Source organism: Rhinopithecus bieti, unplaced genomic scaffold (genome assembly GCF_001698545.2).
Source record: "Rhinopithecus bieti isolate Rb0 unplaced genomic scaffold, ASM169854v2 scaffold_50805, whole genome shotgun sequence".
In the NCBI taxonomy this organism is placed as follows: Eukaryota; Metazoa; Chordata; class Mammalia; order Primates; family Cercopithecidae; genus Rhinopithecus; species Rhinopithecus bieti.
The window spans coordinates 565,163-587,588 of NW_016819929.1; the positions used below are offsets into that span (position 1 = coordinate 565,163).

At 39.1% G+C, this 22,426-nt stretch overlaps 1 protein-coding gene across 1 annotated transcript in view; it reads left to right on the forward strand.

Moving 5' to 3' along the window:
- The window catches only part of MID2 (midline 2), a 104,735-nt gene that overhangs the window by 57,789 nt on the left and 24,520 nt on the right, over positions 1–22,426 (forward strand). The window contains exons 4-5 of the mRNA XM_017859351.1: positions 15,241–15,348; positions 16,742–16,890. Of these exons, the coding sequence (XP_017714840.1) occupies positions 15,241–15,348; positions 16,742–16,890 (257 nt within the window). The remainder of the gene's footprint in view (positions 1–15,240; positions 15,349–16,741; positions 16,891–22,426) is intronic.

A 22,426-nucleotide genomic window follows, 5' to 3' on the forward strand; every position in this document is an offset into this window, starting at 1 on the left:
GAACAGGCAACCTACAGAATGGGAGAAAATTTTTGCAAACTATCCACCTGACAAAGGGCTAATATCCAGAACCTACAAAGAACTTAAACAAATTTACAAGAAAAAAACAACCCCATCAAAAAGTGGGCAAAGGATATGAACAGACACTTCTCAAAAGAAGACATTTATACAGCCAGCAAACATATGAAAAAATGCTCATCATCACTGGTCATTTAGAGAAATGCAAATCAAAACCATAAGAAGATACCATCTGACGCCAGTTAGAATGGCAATCATTAAAAACTCAGGAAACAACAGATGCTGGAGAGGATGTGGAGAAATAGGAACACTTTTACAGACTTGGTGGGAGTGCAAATTAGTTCAACCATTGTGGAAGAAAGTGTGGCGATTCCTGAAGGATCTAGAACTAGAAATATCATTTGTCCCAGCAATCCCATTACCTGGCAATCCCAAAGCATTATAGATCATTCTACTATAAAGACACATGCACACATATGTTTACTGTGGCGCTATTCACTATAATAAAGACTTAGAACCAACCCAAATGTCCATCAATGATAGACTGGATAAAGAAAATGTGGCACATATACACCATGGAATACTATGCAGCCATAAAAAAGGATGAGTTCATGTCCTTTGCAGGGACATGGATGAAGCGGGAAACCATCATTCTCAGCAAGCTATCACAAGAACAGAAAACCAAACACTGCATGTTCTCACTCATAAGTGGGAGCTGAACAATGAGAACACATGGAAACAGGGAGGGGAACATCACACACTGGGACCTGTTGGGGAGTAGGGGGATAGGGGAGGGTTAGCATTAGGAGAAGTACCTAATGTAGGTGATGGGTTGATGGGTGCAGCAAACCACCATGGCACGTGTATACCTATGTAACAAAACTGCATGTTTTGCACATGTATCCCAGAACTTAAAGTATAATTTTAAAAAATGCCTCAGCAGAAAAGGAGGGAATAGATCAAGCAAGTATAGAAAATGTTGATGGCTTTTGGAGCTAGGGGATGGACACATGGGGCTTCATCATATTCTCTAGTTTTAAGTATGCTCAATTTCACAAAAATGTTTAAAATTGCAATAGTAACATATTTTCACTGCAACCAGTTTTTTAAAAGCCAAAATGCATAAAGCAATCATTTTAAGTTTTCCTTGCCCTCTTTTCACACAATCTACAGCATAGCTTATTTTATACCAAATCCATTTTATCAAAGTCCTATATCCCCATTCTCAGGACTAGCCTAGTTTTCTCCCATGCCCAATTTATCTTCCTTTTCGTTACATTGTTTGAAGCTCCTCCGTGAGGAGAATGTGATGACAAGGAAAGATCCAGGTGTAAGAGCTAAGCCATATTATTGTTTAAAGACAGTCTGTGGGAAAGTGGCTGCTAAGGAGATGCATTCTTTATTAGAAAATATATTTGGAATCTGGTGCTGAGGATGTGAGATCTGAACTCAGTAAGAGATCATAGATCTGAATTGCTACAGTATATTCAGACCAAAGTAGCTGAATAAGTTAGCTCACTATCCAAATAAGGACAACTTAGCCTTTTAGGTTCTAGATGACATTAAGAAGAATGATCTATTCAGATTTTACAGAATGGAAGTCATTTCTGAGTAAAAACTTAAGCCTTTAAATTATTTAGAAACATTATTATGTACATACATATACACAAGTTATAAGTTCCAAATCTACCACAAATAACCAAGAAAATATCCTGGAAGTATCAGTTGTAAATGATAAACTCTCAAGAGCTGAAGTGCCAGCTATCCTATAGTAAGATGAGTAAGTAGAGACATAAGTCAAAACCTGAATTTCAGCTTTTGGGAAAGAAGTACTTTTAGGAAAGAAGTACCAGGCCAGGGTAGCAACTTGGAGTTGGAGAGTTGGAGTTGCAGACAGTACTGTCTACCCTATCTAATCAGGTTGTTGTGAAGATCAAATATAGAGATCAAATATATCTGAAAGCACTTTCTAGGCCAAGCCAGAATAACTATACAGCTACAATAACTATACAACCATAATTATTTCTTTTACTAGCAGTAACAATGTATTAAGATGGTCAGATTACTGGAATTTCCCAGCAGGTTGAGATTCCTTCCTGTTTGTTTCATACATTTTTTTGTTTTTTTTTTAGGAAGAGTTTCACTTTGTCACCCAAGCTGGAATGCATTGGCGCAATCTCAGCTCATTGCAACCGCCACCTCTGCCTCTCAGGTTCAAGTGATTCTCCTGCCTCAGACTCCCGAGTAGCTGAGATTACAGGCATGCACCACCATGCCTGGCTAATTTTTATATTTTTAATAGAGACAGGGTTTCACCAGTTGGTCAGGCTGAGCCTAAAACTGACCTCAAGTGATCTGCCCACCTTGGCCTCCCAAAGTGCTGGGATTACAGGCGTGAACCACTGCGCCTGGCCCATCCTATTCAGGACCTCCAACTCCCTTGGGGTTTTCCGCATAGAAACCCGTTCGTTTATTTCTTGACTCATGAGGTAGTTGAGACCCCTGGAAATAATGTTCTCAAGACCTCTTTGTTGCCCAGTCACAGAGTTCAGCGTTGGGTATTATTCTGAGGCTTCCCTTCCCTCTGATGCTTGCAAACAGAATTCCTCTGGTCCTTGTCCTTCAGGCTCTTTCCTGGTACTTCTCTTTCTTATTTCCCTACTCCCTCAGCTTAGAAGCAACATAGGCTCTTCTTCAGCTATCTTCACTCTTCCGCTTGGGCCCTTGCTTCTTCTAGTGGACTGGAATCAGACTGTTTTCTGTCTGCCTAGAATCAGATTTTTTCCCTTTTGTCATCCAGAGTTCCCTGTCTCAGAAAGAATGACCTCTTTCTCAGAACAATGCCCTTTTCAACCTTAGCTATGAGAGTTCAAATTTCCCTGGCCCTCCCAGTAGAGATTCCTTGCTCTGTATCTATACAGGGAGTATCAGGATGGTGAATCCATCCCTCGGAAACAAATGTCTTGGGAGGAGTGCTTATGTCAGACTTGAGTACAGAGAGTGGCTAAATGCTCCCCACAATCTGATCTGAGACTTAAGAAGGCAGAAACTCTCACTGGCTTGACTTGTTCTCCTCCCCTTCCATAATTTCTTGGTTGTGAAGGCAGTGAAAAGGACGGCCTTGGAAAAATCCCGGGACTAGAAATCAGGAAACCTGGGTTCTGGTGCTGGCTCTGTCACCCACTAGTCACATGAACTTGGGCGAAGCAGCCTGTGCAAACCTCTGTTAGACTGCCTGCTCTTCCATGAAGGAATTTCTTGATTACAGGCTGTTTCCTTGGTTGGACTAGAAGCTTCCTGAAGGTAGCAGCCATGGCTATGCCACAATCATTTTGGAAACTGCAGTTTCTAACTGGTCTCTCTGGCCCATCCTGTTCCCCTCCTATCCATTTTCCACATTGCTGTGGGAATGAATTTGTAAAATGCAAAACCTGTCATGTCACTCCCTACCACAAACCCTTTAATGGTTCCCCCATTGCCTTTAAAACCCATTATGATCTGGACCCTACCTACCTCTCTAGCATGGTCTCCCAGCCCTTTTTTCTGTCTTGGTCTTCTCTGCTGTGAATCTCCCCTTCCTCTAGCTAACTCTTACTCATTTCTTAAAAATATCACATCCTTAGGAAGACTTCCTTGACCATCTAAGCTCCCCACTTGACAACGGGGACAACTTAAATCCCCGTCTTATAAGCACCTAAAGATTATCCTTATTACATGATAAACCTCTTTTGTAGCACTCCTCAAACAGGTTAATGCTCAGTATCTGCTTCCCTTCTCATCATAAGATTCACGAAATGATGGCAGAGGCCTTATCTGTCTCGTGTATTGCTAAGTGCTTACTAAAATGCTTAGCACATAATAACAGTAAAATTTGTTTAATGGTGATATGAAATGACCTGTAAGGTATCCACATAAATGAGTGTTGACTGCTTCAAGAATTGGGCGTATCCTCCATGGTAACAGTGATGTCTGTCTGTAATCTTTCATGTTCTCATGGCTTTCTGAAAAGCAGTGCTATTATTGAAATATCTCCCATAAACATTATAAAACAGTAAAACAGTTAATGTCCTTTTGATCTTGTAATGTAGTATTACACAGATCTTCTCACTTCATGTAAAAAACATGATCTTTGTCAGTGCTTCTTTTTACTGCTAGAATATGAAACTGAATTTTGCATATTAGCTGAAATATTACTAGAATGTTTTTGTTTCGTTAATATCTCAGGTTAACAATCTGCTATTTGATTCTTTAACCTGTCTTGAAAAGGCATATATATGTCTCATTATTACTTAAAGAAATTGGGTAGCTGATTTGAGAATACACCATTATTTTAACTTTTAGTTGATTCTATTTTAACATGAAAATAAACAAATCAATTTAAAACTTTTGAAAAGGAATGATTAAGTAGATATATTTTATCTTGTTTTGGAGGAATGTCAATATTGTGAAGCACTTCTCCAAATCCTTTTAAGAAGAATGTGAGTTGACTTATTAATAGTAATATGTTCACGGGGAGTAATACGTATCACTGGGAGATAATAATGTGTACTATATTACAATAGTAATATGTAAGTGGAAAGAAAAGTGATAGACTTGAGTCTGTCTGGCTCTGTTTTATAAGCTGCATACACTGAACCTCATTTTATTCATCTAAAAAATAGGATGATAGTATGTACTTTGAAGAGTTATTCTGAAAGTTGAAGATATAAAGTACTAGCACATCTAGTGATGCCCTTTTGCCATCTGTACTTTATATGCTGTTCATTCATTCCACAAATATGTAAGCGCATTTCTGCATTGGGCCAGGCACTGGGAACATAATGGTGGACATGGCACCTGTCCTCACAGAACATACACTCCTTCGATTTTCCGTCTGTAGGAGTACTGCTTAGCTCAGCCTTCACCTCCTTCAAGAAGCCATCACCCATGCTCTAAGCCTCTCTCCCTGCCTCCCTCATATGGTTCAGATGTTCCTCCTCGGTGTCCTCAGAGTAACCTGAGCGTACTTTCATCATAACACTTCTATATGCCGATTTGTCTCCCCACCAGGCTAAGCTCTCAGGCCGAGTATGGTGTCCTATCCTTTTTTTTTTTTTTATACCCAGCACATGGCTTGGTACACGAATAGGTACCGAGAAAGGATATTTGGATAAACAGTGCTCTCTGGTGGCCAGATGTTGTAAGCACAATCTTTTATGCATCATAAGGGTGAGTAAAGCCCAGGTGAGTAAAGCACCTAGGAAAGGCAACTTTTTCTTTATTTTAACACAGGGAAAGGAAATATTTCAGAATACGTGGTCTCCTAGGATCTCCTAGGTCTCCTAGAGATGTTGTTATTCCAACATCTCTCCAAATCTTTCCTAATTCAGAAAACAATATTTAAATGACACAATAAAGGAAAACTATTTTGAGTGTGCAAAAAGAAAATAAAAGAGAAATTTGTCTCATGTAATAAAGAAATGTAACATCATATACAATTTTTCATAATACCTTTATTTCAAGGCCTACACACATTCATTCATTCAACAAATATTTACTGAGCATCTACTGTGTGACAAGCACTATTCTAGGTGTTAGGGATACAGTAATGAACAAAACAAAGTGCTTAAACTTAAAGAGCTTACATTCTCATAGGAGGAGACACACAATAAACAAACATTTTATTAGGGATTATAAGCATTACGGATAAAAATAAACTAGGTTACAGAGTGGGGTGAGTGTGTGTCTGTGTGTGTGTGAGAGAGAGAGAGAGAGAGGACGCCATCTGAGCAAAGGCCTGAAGATGTATTAGAACTTCAGAGAACTACAGAAATGCGGGTTGACCAGGCCTGCCTAAAACATTGTGGGACTTTAAAAGAGTTTTCTTTCTTTTTTCTTTTTAAAAATAAGTTTAATCTTATGTAAAAGTTGCTAAAATAATACAGAGAGTTCCCCCATACTATTTAACTAAACTTCCCCAATGCTAACATCTTATGTAACCACATAACTATCAGAACTAGGAAACTGTCATTGGTGCAATAATTCTATTGAGCAAACTATAGACCTCATTTGATTTTCACCAGGTTTTGCATGCACTCAAAATGTTTTTGGGGGGGGGGCGGGCGGACAGTTCTATTAATCTTATCACATTTATAGATTCTTGTAATCACCTCTGTAATTAGGACAGTATTGTTTTATCATCCCCCAAAAACTCATTTGTGTTACTTCTTTATAGGCACATCTGTCCCCCAGCAACCACTGATATGTTCATCATTACTATAATTTTCTCATTTCTAGAATGTTACGTAAATGGAATCACATAGTAGGTAAAATACTGTGATTTGCTATGTCACTCATCATAATGCCCCTAAGAGCCATTCAATTTGTTGTGTACATCAATAGTTTTTGATTTGTTATTACTAAGTAGTATTCTACTGTGTGAATATTCTACAATTTGTTTATACGTGCCCACAGTGAAGAGCATTTCAGTTGTTGCCAGTTTTTTGCTAATAGAAACAAAGCTTTTATGACCATTCATGTAAGGTTTTTGTGTGGACATAAATGTTCATATTTCTAGGGTAAATACACAAAGATGAGAGCTAGAGAGTTTTATTTCTTCAGAGGGATTTATAAACAAGTGCCATGCTTCACAAAACAAGCAGTAGATTGGAAAGAACACTGGATAGGACTCAGAAGATCTGGCTCAAGCCTTGCCCTGTCATTTAGTAGCAATGTGATGTCGGATAAGCCTCTCCCCTCTCTAGGTCCCATATTTCTATCTCTTAAGTGATGGAGTAGAAATCGATTATTTCTTCAGTCTTTTTAAGATCTAATTACATGGCTCTGACGAGATAGAAAGGAGGTTTCTGCCTCATTTCACAAAAAATTGTATAGCTACGTACATAAAATGCCAGATGAAAAACCTAGGCTATATCTCCCACCTTTTTCTTCCATGTTCTAAACAGTTACGCAGTGGCTCACAAGTGTAATCCTAGCACTTTAAGAGGCCGAAGGTGGACGGATCACTTGAGGTCAGGTGTTCGAGACCAGCCTGAACAACATGATGAAACCTGTCTCTACTAAAAATACAAACATTAGCCGGAAATGGTGGTGCACGCCTATAGCGCCAGCTACTCGGGGCTGGGGAGGGGCGGGGACTGAGGCAGGAGAATCGCTTGAACCTGGGAGGTGGAGGTTGCAGTAAGCCGAGATCACGCCACTGCACTCCAGCCTGGACAACAGAGCAAGACTCCATCTAAAAAAATAAGTCATAAACAGTTACTTTGCATACAAAGAGACTATCAGTGAGAAACCAACTAAGCCTAAGTCTATAAAGGCTGGGTGGCTGTTCCCTGAGGAGAAAGGACTCCAAAATCAACACAGAATTGCCACACAGCATAATGCCATTCCTCAGGCATGTATATGGAGCAGATTGTCCTCACCCTCTGTCTCCATTATTTTTATTAGTTAGACATAGGGTAAAGTACATGCAAAATATATGTGTGTATATATATGTGTGTGAACTGTCTATGCTTTTAAAATATGTTGTATTATGTATTTCTATACAGGTACTATTGTTTTTTCAAAAGTCAGGAAGGAAACACACAAAATATTTGCAATGGTTAACTCTAGAGATTGTGATTGTCGTGAGAGGCAACTCTAAAGGAAAAAGAAGTATATGTTTGTGAGCACAGCTCTCTCTCTCTCTCTCTCTCCCCCCCCCCGTCTTCTCTCTCTACACACATACAAACCACACCACACCACACCCACACACACACACACAGTGGTTTAAAACATAGACATGGCCAGACTGCCTGGGTGCAAATCCTGGCTCTGATTATTTACTATTATATGACTTGGGCAAGTAAAACCTCTGTTTTCTCAGTTTCCTTTGTAGAATGGGACATGGTAATAATGTGCTTACCTCATGGGGTTTAATGGGAAAAGATGAAACAAGTGAAAATACATGGAAGCAATTAGAATAGGCCATAACATGGTGGTACACTATAAAAGTATTACTCTTATGTACTCCTCCCACAGGCTGATAGAAAACTTTCTCTCAGTCTATGTCTATCTGAAGGCCTCCCATAGCATAGTCCTGAGCCAATTCCTAGGATACTGTATACTTCCAGAATGGCTTGGCTGCCACTCCCATCACACTACTTTCTAACTTTACAGCCATCTCAGCCCTCTACCCTCCTAATCCCTCACCCAGCTCCCTGGCCAAAAGAATTACACACCAAAGGCTGTACATTGTTAATTTAACTATGTCTCAGTAATTTTTTTGGTCTGCTAAACTGTAGTTACTCCAGTGGCAGGTGACTAAAATTCTACTAATAATTTCATATATTCCTGCTCCATTGCTCCTTTAAGTGGACCACCCCCTCACATCTGAAAGAACAGCTATAACCAATTTTAAAAATCCCTGCTCATTTTAGTCATAGTTACATAAAGCTGGAAGGACCCATCTGTTGAAATGTTGCAGTGTTACCTTTAGAAAACAAAAGAGATGTTTCTTCTCTCCTTCTTCCTCTTATACATTTGAAACTTCCTCATATAACAGGGCTGTAGTGCTGATGGTGACTCATGATGCTAGGTGCTAGGTAGTGATGTGCGTGTATGCGTGTATGCGTGTGCGTGTGAGAGAGAGTGGGGGGAGAGGAGAGAGAGAGAGAGAGAGAGAGAGAGAGAGAGAGAGAGAGAGAGGGATCCTTAAAGTGTGATCTGGGTTAACACCTTAGCTTTGATGCTGCCACAGCAAATGCTATGTCTGCTTCATAAACATTGTGTTTTCTTAAATGCATCATTTTAAGAAAGTAATGAATTATTTGCAGCTCAGTAAGGTGACAAGGCTGTTCATAACAATTTCTTGACAATTCATCAGATGTCCAATTTACCTCTTACTTTTCCTTCTCATCTCCTTTGCACAGAAAGTGATTACTTATTAAATAAAGCACAACTCAGACTCTTTGTTTCTGTTATGGAGTCTGAGAAGGTGGGATAGTGATCACCTGAGTGGTCCTGGACAATAATGGGAAGTGGAAAGTGTGTTGTGCCCCCCTCCCAGTTCTTCATGTACTGTGCCTGCCTTCTCTCTTCACCTTGCTCTCAATTAACATGTCAATTAACAATTCTTAAGGTATTACTATAATGCTAAGATCCTGACATTTTTATCCAAGTACTTTCAGAGACTCAAAATGACAGCACAGCTCTCCATAATATATCTCCAACCCCTGTTTCTAGTCTTATTTCCCTCCATTGCATCTGTCAGGTTGATCTACTTTAACCAAACACATTTTCTGTTTTCCTGCTTATGCTTTTGCTCATGCTATTCATGTAATTAATTCTGCCTAAACTTGTCTCCCCTTAAGCTCCATTTCTACCTGCCCAAGTCTTGTTCATCCTTGAAGACCAGCTCAGCTACATGAAACTTCATCTAATCCTCTGATTGTCCTTTTCCAAATTTTCTCTTTCCTATGATCTCATACACCTTTGATTGTATTCTATTATGTTACTTGTTTTGCTGGTCCTTAAATTATAATTAGTTGTATTCACACTCATAGTCTCTACTAGACTGTAAGTGCCTTGAAGGCAGAAGCTGAGTCTTTTTCATCATTATATCCCACTCAGGGAAACCCAGCACTATGCTGGATACATGTGGGATATACTGTGGTATGTGGGAGACACTCAGTAAATGTTTGTTGAAATAAAAACTTCCCCAAATGATCTTTAATGCCAAAATTTCACAATATTCTGGTGGAAGGGAGATCTATTTGGACAGAAGATTTCAGAGAATAAACTAGGTTGGCATTTACTGTGAAGAGTGGAGAGCACTGAGATGGAGAAGCCAGTGAGGAATTCCTTGCAACATAATAATAATAATTATTATAATTATTGCATTTCATTTGAGTCTGGATATATGGGATCATCTACTATTTCACATGTCTTGTTCCATCTGAACAGGAAATCTCAGTACCTTCTGAGCTCCTGTGCAATGCTCTATAGTATAGATGGATGTGACTAAGCTGAGGGGAAAGTGGAAGTGGGGAAGTTATCATGGAAGTGGGGTGGAGGGAAGGCTGATGAACTTTAAACCCAGGAATAAAATACCTATAGAATGAGCAATGGGAGATCTCCCCCACCCTCTCCCCACCGAAAATAATCCTAACTATCAAATAAGCTCTCTGAAAGAAGCTAAGGGTAAAAAGGTATAGCCCATTTGCATTTCAATACAGAAGAGAAACAATTGCCAAAATGACTTTTTGCAGTTTCTTAAATCTTTGCAACTTATGGCTTTGGTGAACTCCCACCTATTTATTTCCTTGTACTGAACAGTGGTAAAGTCCTTCCAGCAGGGGCCTTAGGTGTTTGTATTAAAGATAGGTGGAAATTGGGGAAGACTAGGTCTTACTCTATAGTCAATCTTTGGGCTGGGAGGTAATAGGGTAGGATGGGCAGTTGGAAAGAAATATGCAAGTCAAATTTTTGCTGCCTTAAGAAGAAAGTAAAAGAGCAAAGAGCAGAGAGGAGGACCCGGAGACTTACCAGGGAGCCCGTGTTGCCTAGTGTTTAAGACTTGGAAAATTGAGGCTAAGACTCTTAGTCATAAACATCACAAACTGCCTCCCAAAAGTCTTTTGGAGTGGGTGGATTTATACAAGTAGGTTGCCAAGATTGACCTAATGGTATTTTCAAGGAGGATAGATTTTTTTTTTCCGCAGACATAAAGCGATTTAGAGAAAACCACTAACCTGATACAAAGAGCAAATGTCAAAGAGCTAGGGTCTTCCACAAACCAACCAATCAGCCAAGTATGCTTATTAAGGTAAACCAGTTATTTTCAATTAAGCGTTAATAAGCAAGTGAAATACCTCAATGTATTATGTTTTCAAACAAAGAAAATACCAGGGGCTTTCAAATGCCTTCCAAGCGATTTGAGTTNGGGAGCCCGTGTTGCCTAGTGTTTAAGACTTGGAAAATTGAGGCTAAGACTCTTAGTCATAAACATCACAAACTGCCTCCCAAAAGTCTTTTTGGAGTGGGTGGATTTATACAAGTAGGTTGCCAAGATTGACCTAATGGTATTTTCAAGGAGGATAGATTTTTTTTTTCCGCAGACATAAAGCGATTTAGAGAAAACCACTAACCTGATACAAAGAGCAAATGTCAAAGAGCTAGGGTCTTCCACAAACCAACCAATCAGCCAAGTATGCTTATTAAGGTAACCCAGTTATTTTCAATTAAGCGTTAATAAGCAAGTGAAATACCTCAATGTATTATGTTTTCAAACAAAGAAAATACCAGGGGCTTTCAAATGCCTTCCAAGCAATTTGAGTTGTTTTATTCACATCACGGAGACTGGTTTTCCCTGAAGTATTTCCCGTTCAGAAAACACTTAAGGACTCTGCTCTTCTGTTGTGCTTCTTGACATGAAAAGATTTTAATGTCATTGCTTTACCTTTAGTTTGGAATTTTGCCTCTTCAGTCAACTTTTCACTCTATTAGTTGTGCCTGGTTTTATCTCCCCTGATGTGACTGTCCAAAAAACATTCCCAGCCTAGCTCCCTCATTTCACCTTATATTTTCTCTACAAAATACAGTCATGGGAGTATATTTTATAATGCTTGGCATTCTTATTTTGATTTTTTACTGTGGTAAGTCAGTCAATAAATGTTTGTTGTAAGGCTTTGTGCCAGTTATAATGGGAGAGATAAAGTATTGTAAAATCTTCCCTCAAGGAGCTTGCTGTCTAATTGAAGATATGTAAGCAAATGAGTACTTCTTATATTTGATATTTCCTTTCTATTTCTGATATTTTCCTTGGGTAGGCCCTGTCCACATCACAATAGTCTCCTAAATAGTCCTCAGGTTTACTATTACCCTCCATCAAATCAGTCCCTGCTCATCTTCTTAAACAAGTTCACTGTGGTACTTCTTGCACCACCTTACCTTTCTTCCCCTCAAAAATACCACTTAAAGATACCGTATTGCCTAAAAGTGAAGTTCAATCTCATTTGCTTGGCTTGAAATTTCTCTCCTTCACACCTTTTTAATCAAAGTCTTATTCCATCTTTAAGGTTTAATTCAAGTTCCATTTCATCCATGCCTCTTTCCTCCACTTACCCGCCAAAAGTAATCTTTCCTTTTAAGTTCAGTAGATTATAGTCTATATCACCCATTCAGTATTTAATTTATGCTACCTTGATTGGTTTCTTTTATATGTATATGGCTCTTCCCCATCCAGATTGCAAATTTTTTCAGGGCAGGGCCTTAGCATAATGCTTTGCACAGAAAAGATGCTTGATAGGATGTTTGGTAATGAAGACATGATTTTTCCTGGCTTCAGAGTAGAGGAAGGATTATGAGGATGGAAAGGAAATATTCTGGAGGTAGGGAGATTAATTAAGGAGGTTTGTGCAACAATGATCCTATCACAATAGGTGATAAGGGCTTCAACCTATTGGTTCCTTGGCTCAGATCCTCACTATATTAACGAAGAACTTTGTTTGTTTAAGGGTAGTCACGTGAAGCAGTGGGAGTGGAGAAGGAACAAAGAAACCTGTAACTGTTTGCGATCAATTGGTTGTAAACACTACTGCACTTGGACCAGCCACCGAGGAAATTTAGCAAGATTAAAAAGGAAAGGAGGGAAGGACTTGGGGACTCCTGTGAATTTATGTGGGGACAAAGGAGGAGTAGCAGTCAGAGTTTACTGAACCTGAGTAACTGCAATAATGATAGTAGCATTGACACAAAAACAGGAAAATCAGAGGTGGAAGCCAGATCTGGAGAGAAGGCGGTAAGTTTGTTTTTAGACTTACTGAGTTTAGGGTAACTTGAGTAACAAAGTGAACATGTCTAATGAGGAGCAAAAGATACGTTTTTTCACATTTAATTCAATCCAACAAATAATTACGGAACATCTACTAAGTGCCCATCATGATACTGGAGATAGATACAGTCACATAAGACAATTCTTGCCCTCCACAACTTGTGATGGAGTGAGGAAGACAGACTAATATGATAAAATATAGGAAATGGTATAATTGAACTATATATAGAGTATGTGAGAATATAAATAGGGGATCAATTGCTTGTGTCCAAGCAAGTGAGAAAAATTACAGAAGCGATGATCTTTGAGAAGGGCCTTAAAAGATAAGTAGAAATGTGTTCAGTAAACAGATGGGGAAATGACTTTCCAAGTAAAATAATAGTCTAGGGCAAAGGCACAGGACATGAAAGTACGTGGCATTCTAGGGGAACAACAAGGAGTCTGAAGTGACTAATGAGAAAGGGATGACAGAATAAAGATGGATGATTTGAAAGAGATGATGATTTTCAGAAATTGAAGAAAAGGGTGTTGTTACACTCAGCTGGAGAGCAGCCTATGTGTAAGGTTAAAGATGTAGTCTCTAGTGTTGAACTCTCTCAGCCCAAATCTCATCTCTGCTACTTACTAATTGTGTAACCTTAAGCAAGTCACTTAATCTCTCTGTGCTTAGTTTTCCTCATCTGTCAAATGCAGATAAAGGTACCTACCTCAGAACTGTTTTGAGGACTGAGAGTGCCAATATATGTAAACTAATTAGAGCAATGCTTGGCATATAGTGTTATGTAAAGGCTAGTCCAAGGATTACATTTTCAGAAACAAGGTACTACATCATTGTGTACTACACCAGTAGCCACCTAAAAAAGAAATTATAAATGGCAAGTGTCTAAGTTTCTAGATACTGTAAGCAAGGACCCAGAGAAAACTAAATGAATCTCTTAGTCTCAGATAAAGGAGTTTATGAGCTGGTAAGATATCTGCCTTGGAAATGTAGATCCAATTTAGGGAAAGGGTGAGGTGTCTGAGAAAAAAAAGTAGAATGGCTAGAGTGCCATTCAGAGTAAGTAGAAACCCCCATTGTGGCATTGCCCTAGAAAATGGAAAAAAGCAACATAAGATTGTCACTCACCAACAGACATATTTTATTTCAGTTAAGTAGGAAACAGAAAATTAGCCATCAAGGAGCTCCAAGTATGAGAGAGGGGGTAGTAGGGTCCAGTGACAGGTATTTTGCTTGGGTTGGAGAATTTGGAGGAACCCTCTGAAGAGGGATAGCGATTGGAGATGCAGCCCTACCTTGCTAATGAAGCACATCTAGCCCCTTGAGTTTTGATGCTCTCAAGTAACCCATTGTCTGTTCCTCAGCCTTCTAGAGCTCTGCTCGAGTGATCCTTGAATAGACTCTTGGAATGCTTGTGCTTCCCTGTATGACTGCTCTGTGTGCTGCTGAAATGGAACTGAACCTCGCCCGCCCACCCAGCCAGCCCAGGGGTTTCACTTGACAGAACTCGGTTTGAATTCTGGTTTTACCACTTACTAGTTGTGTGATTTTTGAGCAAGTCACTAAAATTCTCTATGCCTCAGTTTCCCCGTCTGTGAAATAGGAATAAACATGGTTCTGATATTGTAAAATTGTTATGATAATTACATGAAATAATTTACCTATGAAGTGCTTGGCAAGTTAAGTACTAAAAAGATGTTAGTTCCTTTCTCCTTCCTTTCCTGTTATACTTGGGCAGCCCGCAAATCCCCTGCTCTCTTTTTAGCCCCTCCTGGGGCTCTGGTAGTTTTTTTTTTTCCAACCCTGACTTTGCAGTAAAGATGTTTTGATGTAGCCAGTATCCCAAAATAGGAAAGGTATTCAGATACTGGACAGCCCAAGGTGAGAAATATCCACTAAAACACGACAACTATGTGAAAATATATACACATGAATATATGTTTAATGATACATTTAATGTGAAAATTAGAAGGGAACAAGGAAAACTGAAAACATTTTGTTAGCACAATATATTGTTGTAATGTTTTCTTAATATTGTGCCTGTGGAGGAGGATACTCTTTTCTTGACATACATAAATCTCCTTACCCTCTTTCCAAAAGAACAGCAGGAGGAAAGGGTACTGGAGTAAAGGGAATTGTTCATTGGGAATAACATGCCCCCATCTCATCTGTCCTTCTGCCCAGCCTTCCATTAACCATCATGATCTACCAGAGGCCTGGAGAGCTTCCTAACTGTGGTGCTTCAATGCCCTTGCATCATTAATATCATCATCTCTACCCTTCTTCTAGGAGTGGATCTTATGAGGGAGGTATGGAAGAAGTTGTGCATGCTTAGCTGTCAGTCCGAACCTTTTAGAGACAGCAGGGGACAAAGGCAACAATCACTGTGTAATACTCTGAAATTTCTTGGCAGGTGAATACTGCTATGCATGAGGCAAAACTTATGGAAGAATGTGACGAGTTGGTAGAGATCATCCAGCAGAGGAAGCAAATGATCGCTGTCAAAATCAAAGAGACAAAGGTAAAGCACAGCACTTCAGTGAATCCAAGGAAGAGCTGACTTTACAGATATCAAAATTTGATGCAGATGATTCCGGTTTGATCATGAAAGCAAGAAGAAATGAGATTATAGGAGGAGAGGCAAAGAAGTGATGTTTGGCCTACTGCTCTGAATCCAGTAAAAACGATGGCCATTCTGGGGTGTTAGAAACATTCTATATCTTGACCTGGTTTACGTGGGTGTATGTGTTAGGATTTGGGTGCTTTACTGTTGTATGTTATAAGTCAATGAAAAGGAAAAAAGTAATGGTAGAAATGTGAGTCAGGATTATGGACCATGAATGCCAGGATGAGGACTCTGGGCTTAATCTGAAAAGTGTTGGGCAGCCATTCTAGTTTCTTAGGAAGGGAGAAAGACTGATTGATATGGCAGAGGTATGCAGGGTAGATCACAATGGGATGATACCAAAGTCAGGGTAGCAAGTTACGAGACTTATGGAATGATGGTTTGTAAGAGTTGATAAAGACCTAAACCAGAGTAGTGGCAGCACAAATGGAAGGGAAGAACACAACAGGCATTGCTAGAAAGGAAATGGTAAGAAACATTGAACTTTTAAATATAAAAGATGAATGAGAGAGAGGGAAGACTCAGTGAAGACATTCAGGTTTCGAGCCTGGGAACTGAAGAATCATGATCATAAGGGTCAAGTGTGAGCCTCCATATGGCTATATGGTTTTAGGCTTGTTGGCTTGCTGGTCAGAGTTAGTGGTTATAAGTTCATGCTGTGTGTATAATGTGAGATGTTTTGAGAGGCTAGAGTGATCACCAATAATTTGTGCCATGCTGAGTAGTTATAGCTTATCCAGGAACTAAAGTTTCCAAGAAAACAGATTTGTGAACACACAGGTATGCATAAAGACACTTACAGAAATATATACATAGAACTGTAGATACTCATAAAGAAAAGATGGTACTTTTAGTAAACACATATGAAAATATATTGACAACATTTTGTTTGTTTACATACAAACAAAACAAAAATGTAAACAATGATAATCTCTGGGTGGTAGTGTTTCTTTTATACCTTTTATTTTCAGAATTTTCTATAATGGGCATGCATTGATTTAGAACCAGAAAAATTAATGTTACTAATACAAAGAGGGGGTAGATAACCGAGAGTATATGACTGTTTTGCAGCCTAAGTATACAAGCCATAGACAAGAGAAGGAGGGATTGGCACAAGAGACACAGTGGGTAGGGTGAGAAGGTGAGTGGTTAGTACAGGGACCATGGAATATTAATAAGCGTTATTTTTAGAATCACTGCAGCATACCTCCTTCATGTTGTGTTTTATTGTTTTTAATTAAGCACTGCATGTTTTATCTTATTTTTTTCTTTTACTAATTCCTTAAAGGTTATGAAACTGAGAAAGTTGGCACAGCAGGTTGCTAATTGCCGCCAGTGTCTTGAACGGTCAACAGTCCTCATCAACCAAGCTGAGCATATCCTGAAAGAAAATGACCAGGCACGGTTTCTACAGTCTGCAAAAAATATTGCTGAGAGGTCAGTTCTTTATGTGCTTTTGAAATGCCTGCTCTTGTGAAAAGAGGCCAATTTAAAGTCACTTAAAGTTCAGGCATGTATGTAACAGCTGCCACCTGAAGATTTTACCAGTTAAGTAGTTATTGAGCCTCAGTGGTAAATTACCCTTTGGATTTCTGAACCCTTGTCTCTGTCTCTGCAGCCTACAGCTCTTTTAAGGCACAGTCAAGTACTAGCCCTAGCTACTGCCATAGCTCCCTGCTGCTCACTCAGTGCATGAGCTTTCTATGATGGTGTTGGTATAAGGGTAGAGAAATTTTAGCTATATTGATAGGTGTGTGTTCTTCTCAGTCTGCATGCAGTTTCTATTGCTTTCATTTCATTATCTTGCACATAAATCCTTTATGGCAGTAATTTTTAGGCCTTTATTTAATCACTCACCTCTTTCTAAATTAGATGAGAGTCATGAACCTTCTTCCAGAGGAAAAACAAGGCATTTAATAAATATACACAGAGAATTTTCTATACAATTTCAGAGGACTCACAGATCCTTAGAAGCCCATCCATAGACCAAAAAAATCCATGGTCTAAAGTGAAACATTGTTCAGTACAGTCACCAAGACTTCAAAGGGCTGCAGAGGCTCATTAGGCCAGATTTGACCTCCTCATATCTCCTTCTCATTCATTGAAGACCTTGGCTCCAGGCTCACAGTATTCCTCCCATTGCCTCTGCCACCATTTTGGGTGACTTCAGCAACAACCACATGGTCGACTCATCTAATGCCTTAGCCATCTAGCTTCTTTAACATCCCCTCCAACAGTGATTGTCACCTCAGAGCTCCATCTCATCCACCCATTTTCATGGACCACATGCTGAACCTCACCATCACTCAGAATTGCACTGAAATCATAACTTAAAACACCCCATTTTTTAACTATAACCTCTACTTAAAAACTTTTTTCTTATTTTTGTTTCGTTTTGTTTGAGACAGAGTCTCACTCTATTGCCCAGGCTGGAGTACAGTGGTGCAATCTTGGCTCACTGCAACCTCTGCCTCCCAGGTTCAACCGATTCTCCTGACTTAGCCTCCCAAGTAGCTGGGATTATAGGCATGCACCACCCTGCCTGGCTAATTTTTGTATTTTTAGTAGAGATGGGGTTTCGTCATGTTGGCCAGGCTGATCTTGAATTCCTGGTCTCAAGTAATATGCTTGCCTCAGCCTCCCAAAGTGTTGGAATTATAGGCGTGAGCCACTGCCCCGGCCAAAAATTCTTTTTTTCTTCAAATACATATATACTTCAACTTCATTGAGACTGCTAAGGCCTGACTCTGACTTTCTTCCTACCCACCAGCTATTTCCTGTCTTTAGCCTATTTAGGATCTGTGATTTCTCACTTCAGATACTCTCTTTTCAATATTCTCAATCCCCTTGCCCCATTGTCCTTTTAACATACCAACCTGATCAAATCCCAACCCTGAATCAGTCCCACTTTTCCCATTCCTATATTTGAGTTGCAGCATGCTACTGGAGAAAATCACATAACCAAAGAGGTCGGTACTACTGCATCACAAATTTATAGCTTCTAAACCTCACCTGGGCCTTCAGTGCTAACCTGAAATCCTTCTGCATTGCTTTGGTCAGCTTTCTTTTTAACTTGTCATCATAATGGCTATCTCAAATCTTTTGTACTTACTTCAAATTTCCAACTCTGCCACTTTTCTGCTTATGCTCGGTAAATGCGCTCTTATTTTACAAAGAACAGTAAGTGTGAAATAATGAATTCAACTTCTCATATCAAGCTGCTGAACACACTTAGGTCCACATCCATTACTTCTGCCTTCCTTCTGATTGAAATGGAAGAGATGTCTCTTCATTTGTGCTTTGGCTAAATACCCTCTTTTTTCCATAGCTTCAATTTATTCCTCTCTGTAAATGACTTCACATCCATTTTTAACCCACTCATGTCTTTCCTACCTAAAACCAACCACACAGAAAAACGCCATGACTTTCCTCTACTTTATATCCCCTCCAATTATCACCTGTCCCTCTCCTTCCCTGCACAGCAAACTTCCTGAAAGACTTTACATTTCCTCACCCCTAATTTACTCTTCTGAAATACTTAAAATGTATTTATATCCAAGTAATACTTTGTGCATAGTTAAAAAGTAAAATATTACTATAAGTCATATTGCAAGAAATAGCAATCTCCTCATTCTCAATGTCTGCTCTCTGATAATATTATTATCAATAGAGTTCTTACTTTGTACTGGGCATTATTTTAAGCCTTAACAAGTATTAACTCAATCCTAAAAAAAAACTTTATGCGGTAGATACTACTTTTATCTCCATTTTATAAATGAGAGAACGATGTTCAGAGAGGTTAAATGACCTGCTTACAATTGTCCAACTAGTAAGGGGCAGAGGCAAGATTCAAATTTAGGGAGTCTAGCGCTACAGTCTACACTTTTACAACAAAGCCAAGCAATTTCAACTCTATCAGATGTTTTTATCAGGGCATGACCTTACAATTTCTAAGTAACATCCTTACATTCGGTAGTTTTATATAAATTTTTTCAACTTAAGCATTCATCAGTTAAGCTTCTGTAATTTGGACTTTTTTTCTACCAACTGACCCTAACAAATTTTTTTTTTTTTTTTTTTTTTTTTTTTTTTTTTTTTTTTTTTTTTTTTTTGAGACGAGAGTCTCACTCCTGTCGGCCGGGTGCTGGAGTGGCAGTGGCCGGATCCTCAGCTCACTGCAAGCTCTGCCTCCCCGGGTTCACGCCATTTCCTGGGCCTCAGGCCTCCCGCGAGTGGGGCTGGGACTGACAGCGCCCGCACAAACCTCTCGCCGGCTAGTTTTTTGTATGTTTTTTAGTAGAACGGGTTTCACAGTGTTACCACGGATACGTCTCGATCTCCTGAGCCTCGTGATCAAGCCCGTCTCTGGGCCTCCGCAATACGTGGCTGGATTTACTATTTTTTATGCCACTTCGTTCCTCTCTATTGGGGATTCCAATTACATGTATATTTGGCTGCCTGAAATTGTCCTATAGCTCACCGATGCTCTATTTTTGTTTTGCAGTCTTTTTTTTTGTTTTTTGTTTTTTGTTTTGCCATTGTGAAAACACATGCAAGTGTGTTTCATTTTGGATAGCTTCTATTGATGTATCTTCAAGTTCACTAGCCTTTTCTTCTGTGATACCTAATCTGCTGTTAACCCCTCCAGTGTGTTTTTCATCTTAGATATTATAGATTTCATCTCTAGTTTGATTTGGGTCTTTTAAAAAATATCTTCCATATCTCAAGATATTCAGACTGGGTATGGTGGCTCACACCTTTGATCACAGCACTCTGGGAGGCTGAGGTGGGAAGATCACTTGAGACCAGCCTGGGCAACATAGTGAGATTTCATCTCAAAAAATAAAAAAAAAAGCTGCATCTGGTGACATGTGCCTGTAGTCCTAGCTACTTGGGAGGCTGAAGCAAGAGGATCTTCTGAGCCTAGGAGTTCAAGGGTACAGTAAGCCATGACGGTGCCACTGCACTTCAGCCTGGGCAACAGGACAATGTCTTGTCTCTGAAAACAAAAAAAGATATTTAGCCTTTCCTCTAGCTTTCTGAACATATGGAATACAGTTCTAATAACTGCTTTTATGTCCTTGCTTGTTGATTCTAATACCTGTGTCATATCTGGGTCAGTTTCAATTGGTTACCTTTTCTTCTCATTATGGATTGTATTTTCTTGATTTTTGCCTATCAGGTAATTTTTTACTGGATGTCAGACTTTGTTAATTTTCTCTTTTGGGATGCTGTATATTTTTGTATTCCTATAAATATTCTTAAACTTCATTCTGAGACACAATTAAGTTACTTGAAAACAACTTGATCTTTTCAAGTCTTGGTTTTCAGATTTGATAGGTGAGATCAGAGCAATGTTTACTCTAGAGAAAATTTTTCCCCACTACTGAGGCAAAACCCTTCTGAGTACTCTATCCAGTGTCCTGTGAGTCATGAGATTTTCCAGTTTAGCTGGTAGGAACAGACACTATTGCTAGACCTATGTGAGCATCAGGGATTGTTCCCTCCTATCTTTTTGGGTGGCTCTTTCCCCAGCATTATGTAGTTTCCTCTCATGCATTTGTTTATTAGTATTCTGTTGACTACTAGAGGGAAACTCTGAAGGTCTCTAGAATTCTCTTTGCAGCTTTCCCCTCTCTTGTACTATGTCCTGTGAATTCCAGCCAACTTCGTCCACTTGGATTCTCAGCTCTGTCTCCTTAATTTTAGGGAACTCACTGGGCTCTGCCTGGATTTCCCCTTCCTGTAGCACTTGATTCCCTTAAGTTTTTCAAACAAACTGTCCTATAGTTTCTTAAGAAAGAAAGAGTACATGGGAAGTAAATTTTCAAGAACTTTTGCCTAAAAATATTTCAAGTTAATTTTCACACTTGATAGGTTGGAAATAAATTTTGAAGGCATGACTTCATTGTCTCCTGGCTTCCATTATTGTGTTGAGAAGTTCACTGCCATTTTGAATCCAGATCTTTTGAATATAACCTATATTTTAAAATCCAGAAGCTTAAACAAAAGTTAATACTACTTTTAATTGACAAATCACAGTTGCATACATTAATGGGGTACAATGTGATGTTTTGATATATGCATACAATGTGGAATGACTAATTGAAGCCAATTAACATATCCTTTACCTCACTTACCATTTTTTGTGGTCAGCCATTGAGATTTACTCTTTCAGTTATTTTGAAACATACAATATATTATTATTGATTATATTCACACTGCTGCACAACAATCTCAGAAACTTATTCCTCCTGTCTAACTGAAACTTTATACCCTTTGACCAACAACTCCCCATTCCCTCTTCCTCCTACCAGCCTCTGGTAACCACCACTCTACTCTCTATTTCTATGAGTCTGATTTTTTCTGATTCCACCTATGTGCGAGATCATATGGTATATCTTTCAGTGCCTGGCTTATTTTACTTAGCATATGTCCTACAAGTTCATTTATGCTGTCAAGGATAACAGGATTTCCTCCAATTTTAGTGGCTGAACACTATTCCATTATGTATCTATACCACATTTTCTTTAACCATTCATCCATTGATAGAAACTTAGGTAGATTCCGTATCTTGGCTATTCTGAATAATGCTTCAGTGAACATGGGAATGCAGATATTTCTTTGACATATTGATTTCAACTTCTTTGGATATATACTGACTAGTGGGATTGCTGGATCCTACAGTAGTTCTATTTTTGGTTTTTTGAGGAACCTCCATATTTTTTTTCATAATGGCTGTAGTAATTTGTATTCCCACCGTGTATAAGGGATCCCTTTTCTCTACATCCTCACCAACACTTATCCTTCCTCTTTTTAATAATAGCCATTACAATCTAGAAGCTTTAAAGATCTTATCTTTAACCCAGTTTTTTTGAAGTTTCACCAAGATTTGCCTCGGTTGTAGATTTTCCTTTCCCTTCCCTTCCCTTCCCTTCCCTTCCCTTCCCTTCCCTTCCCTTCCCTTCCCCTC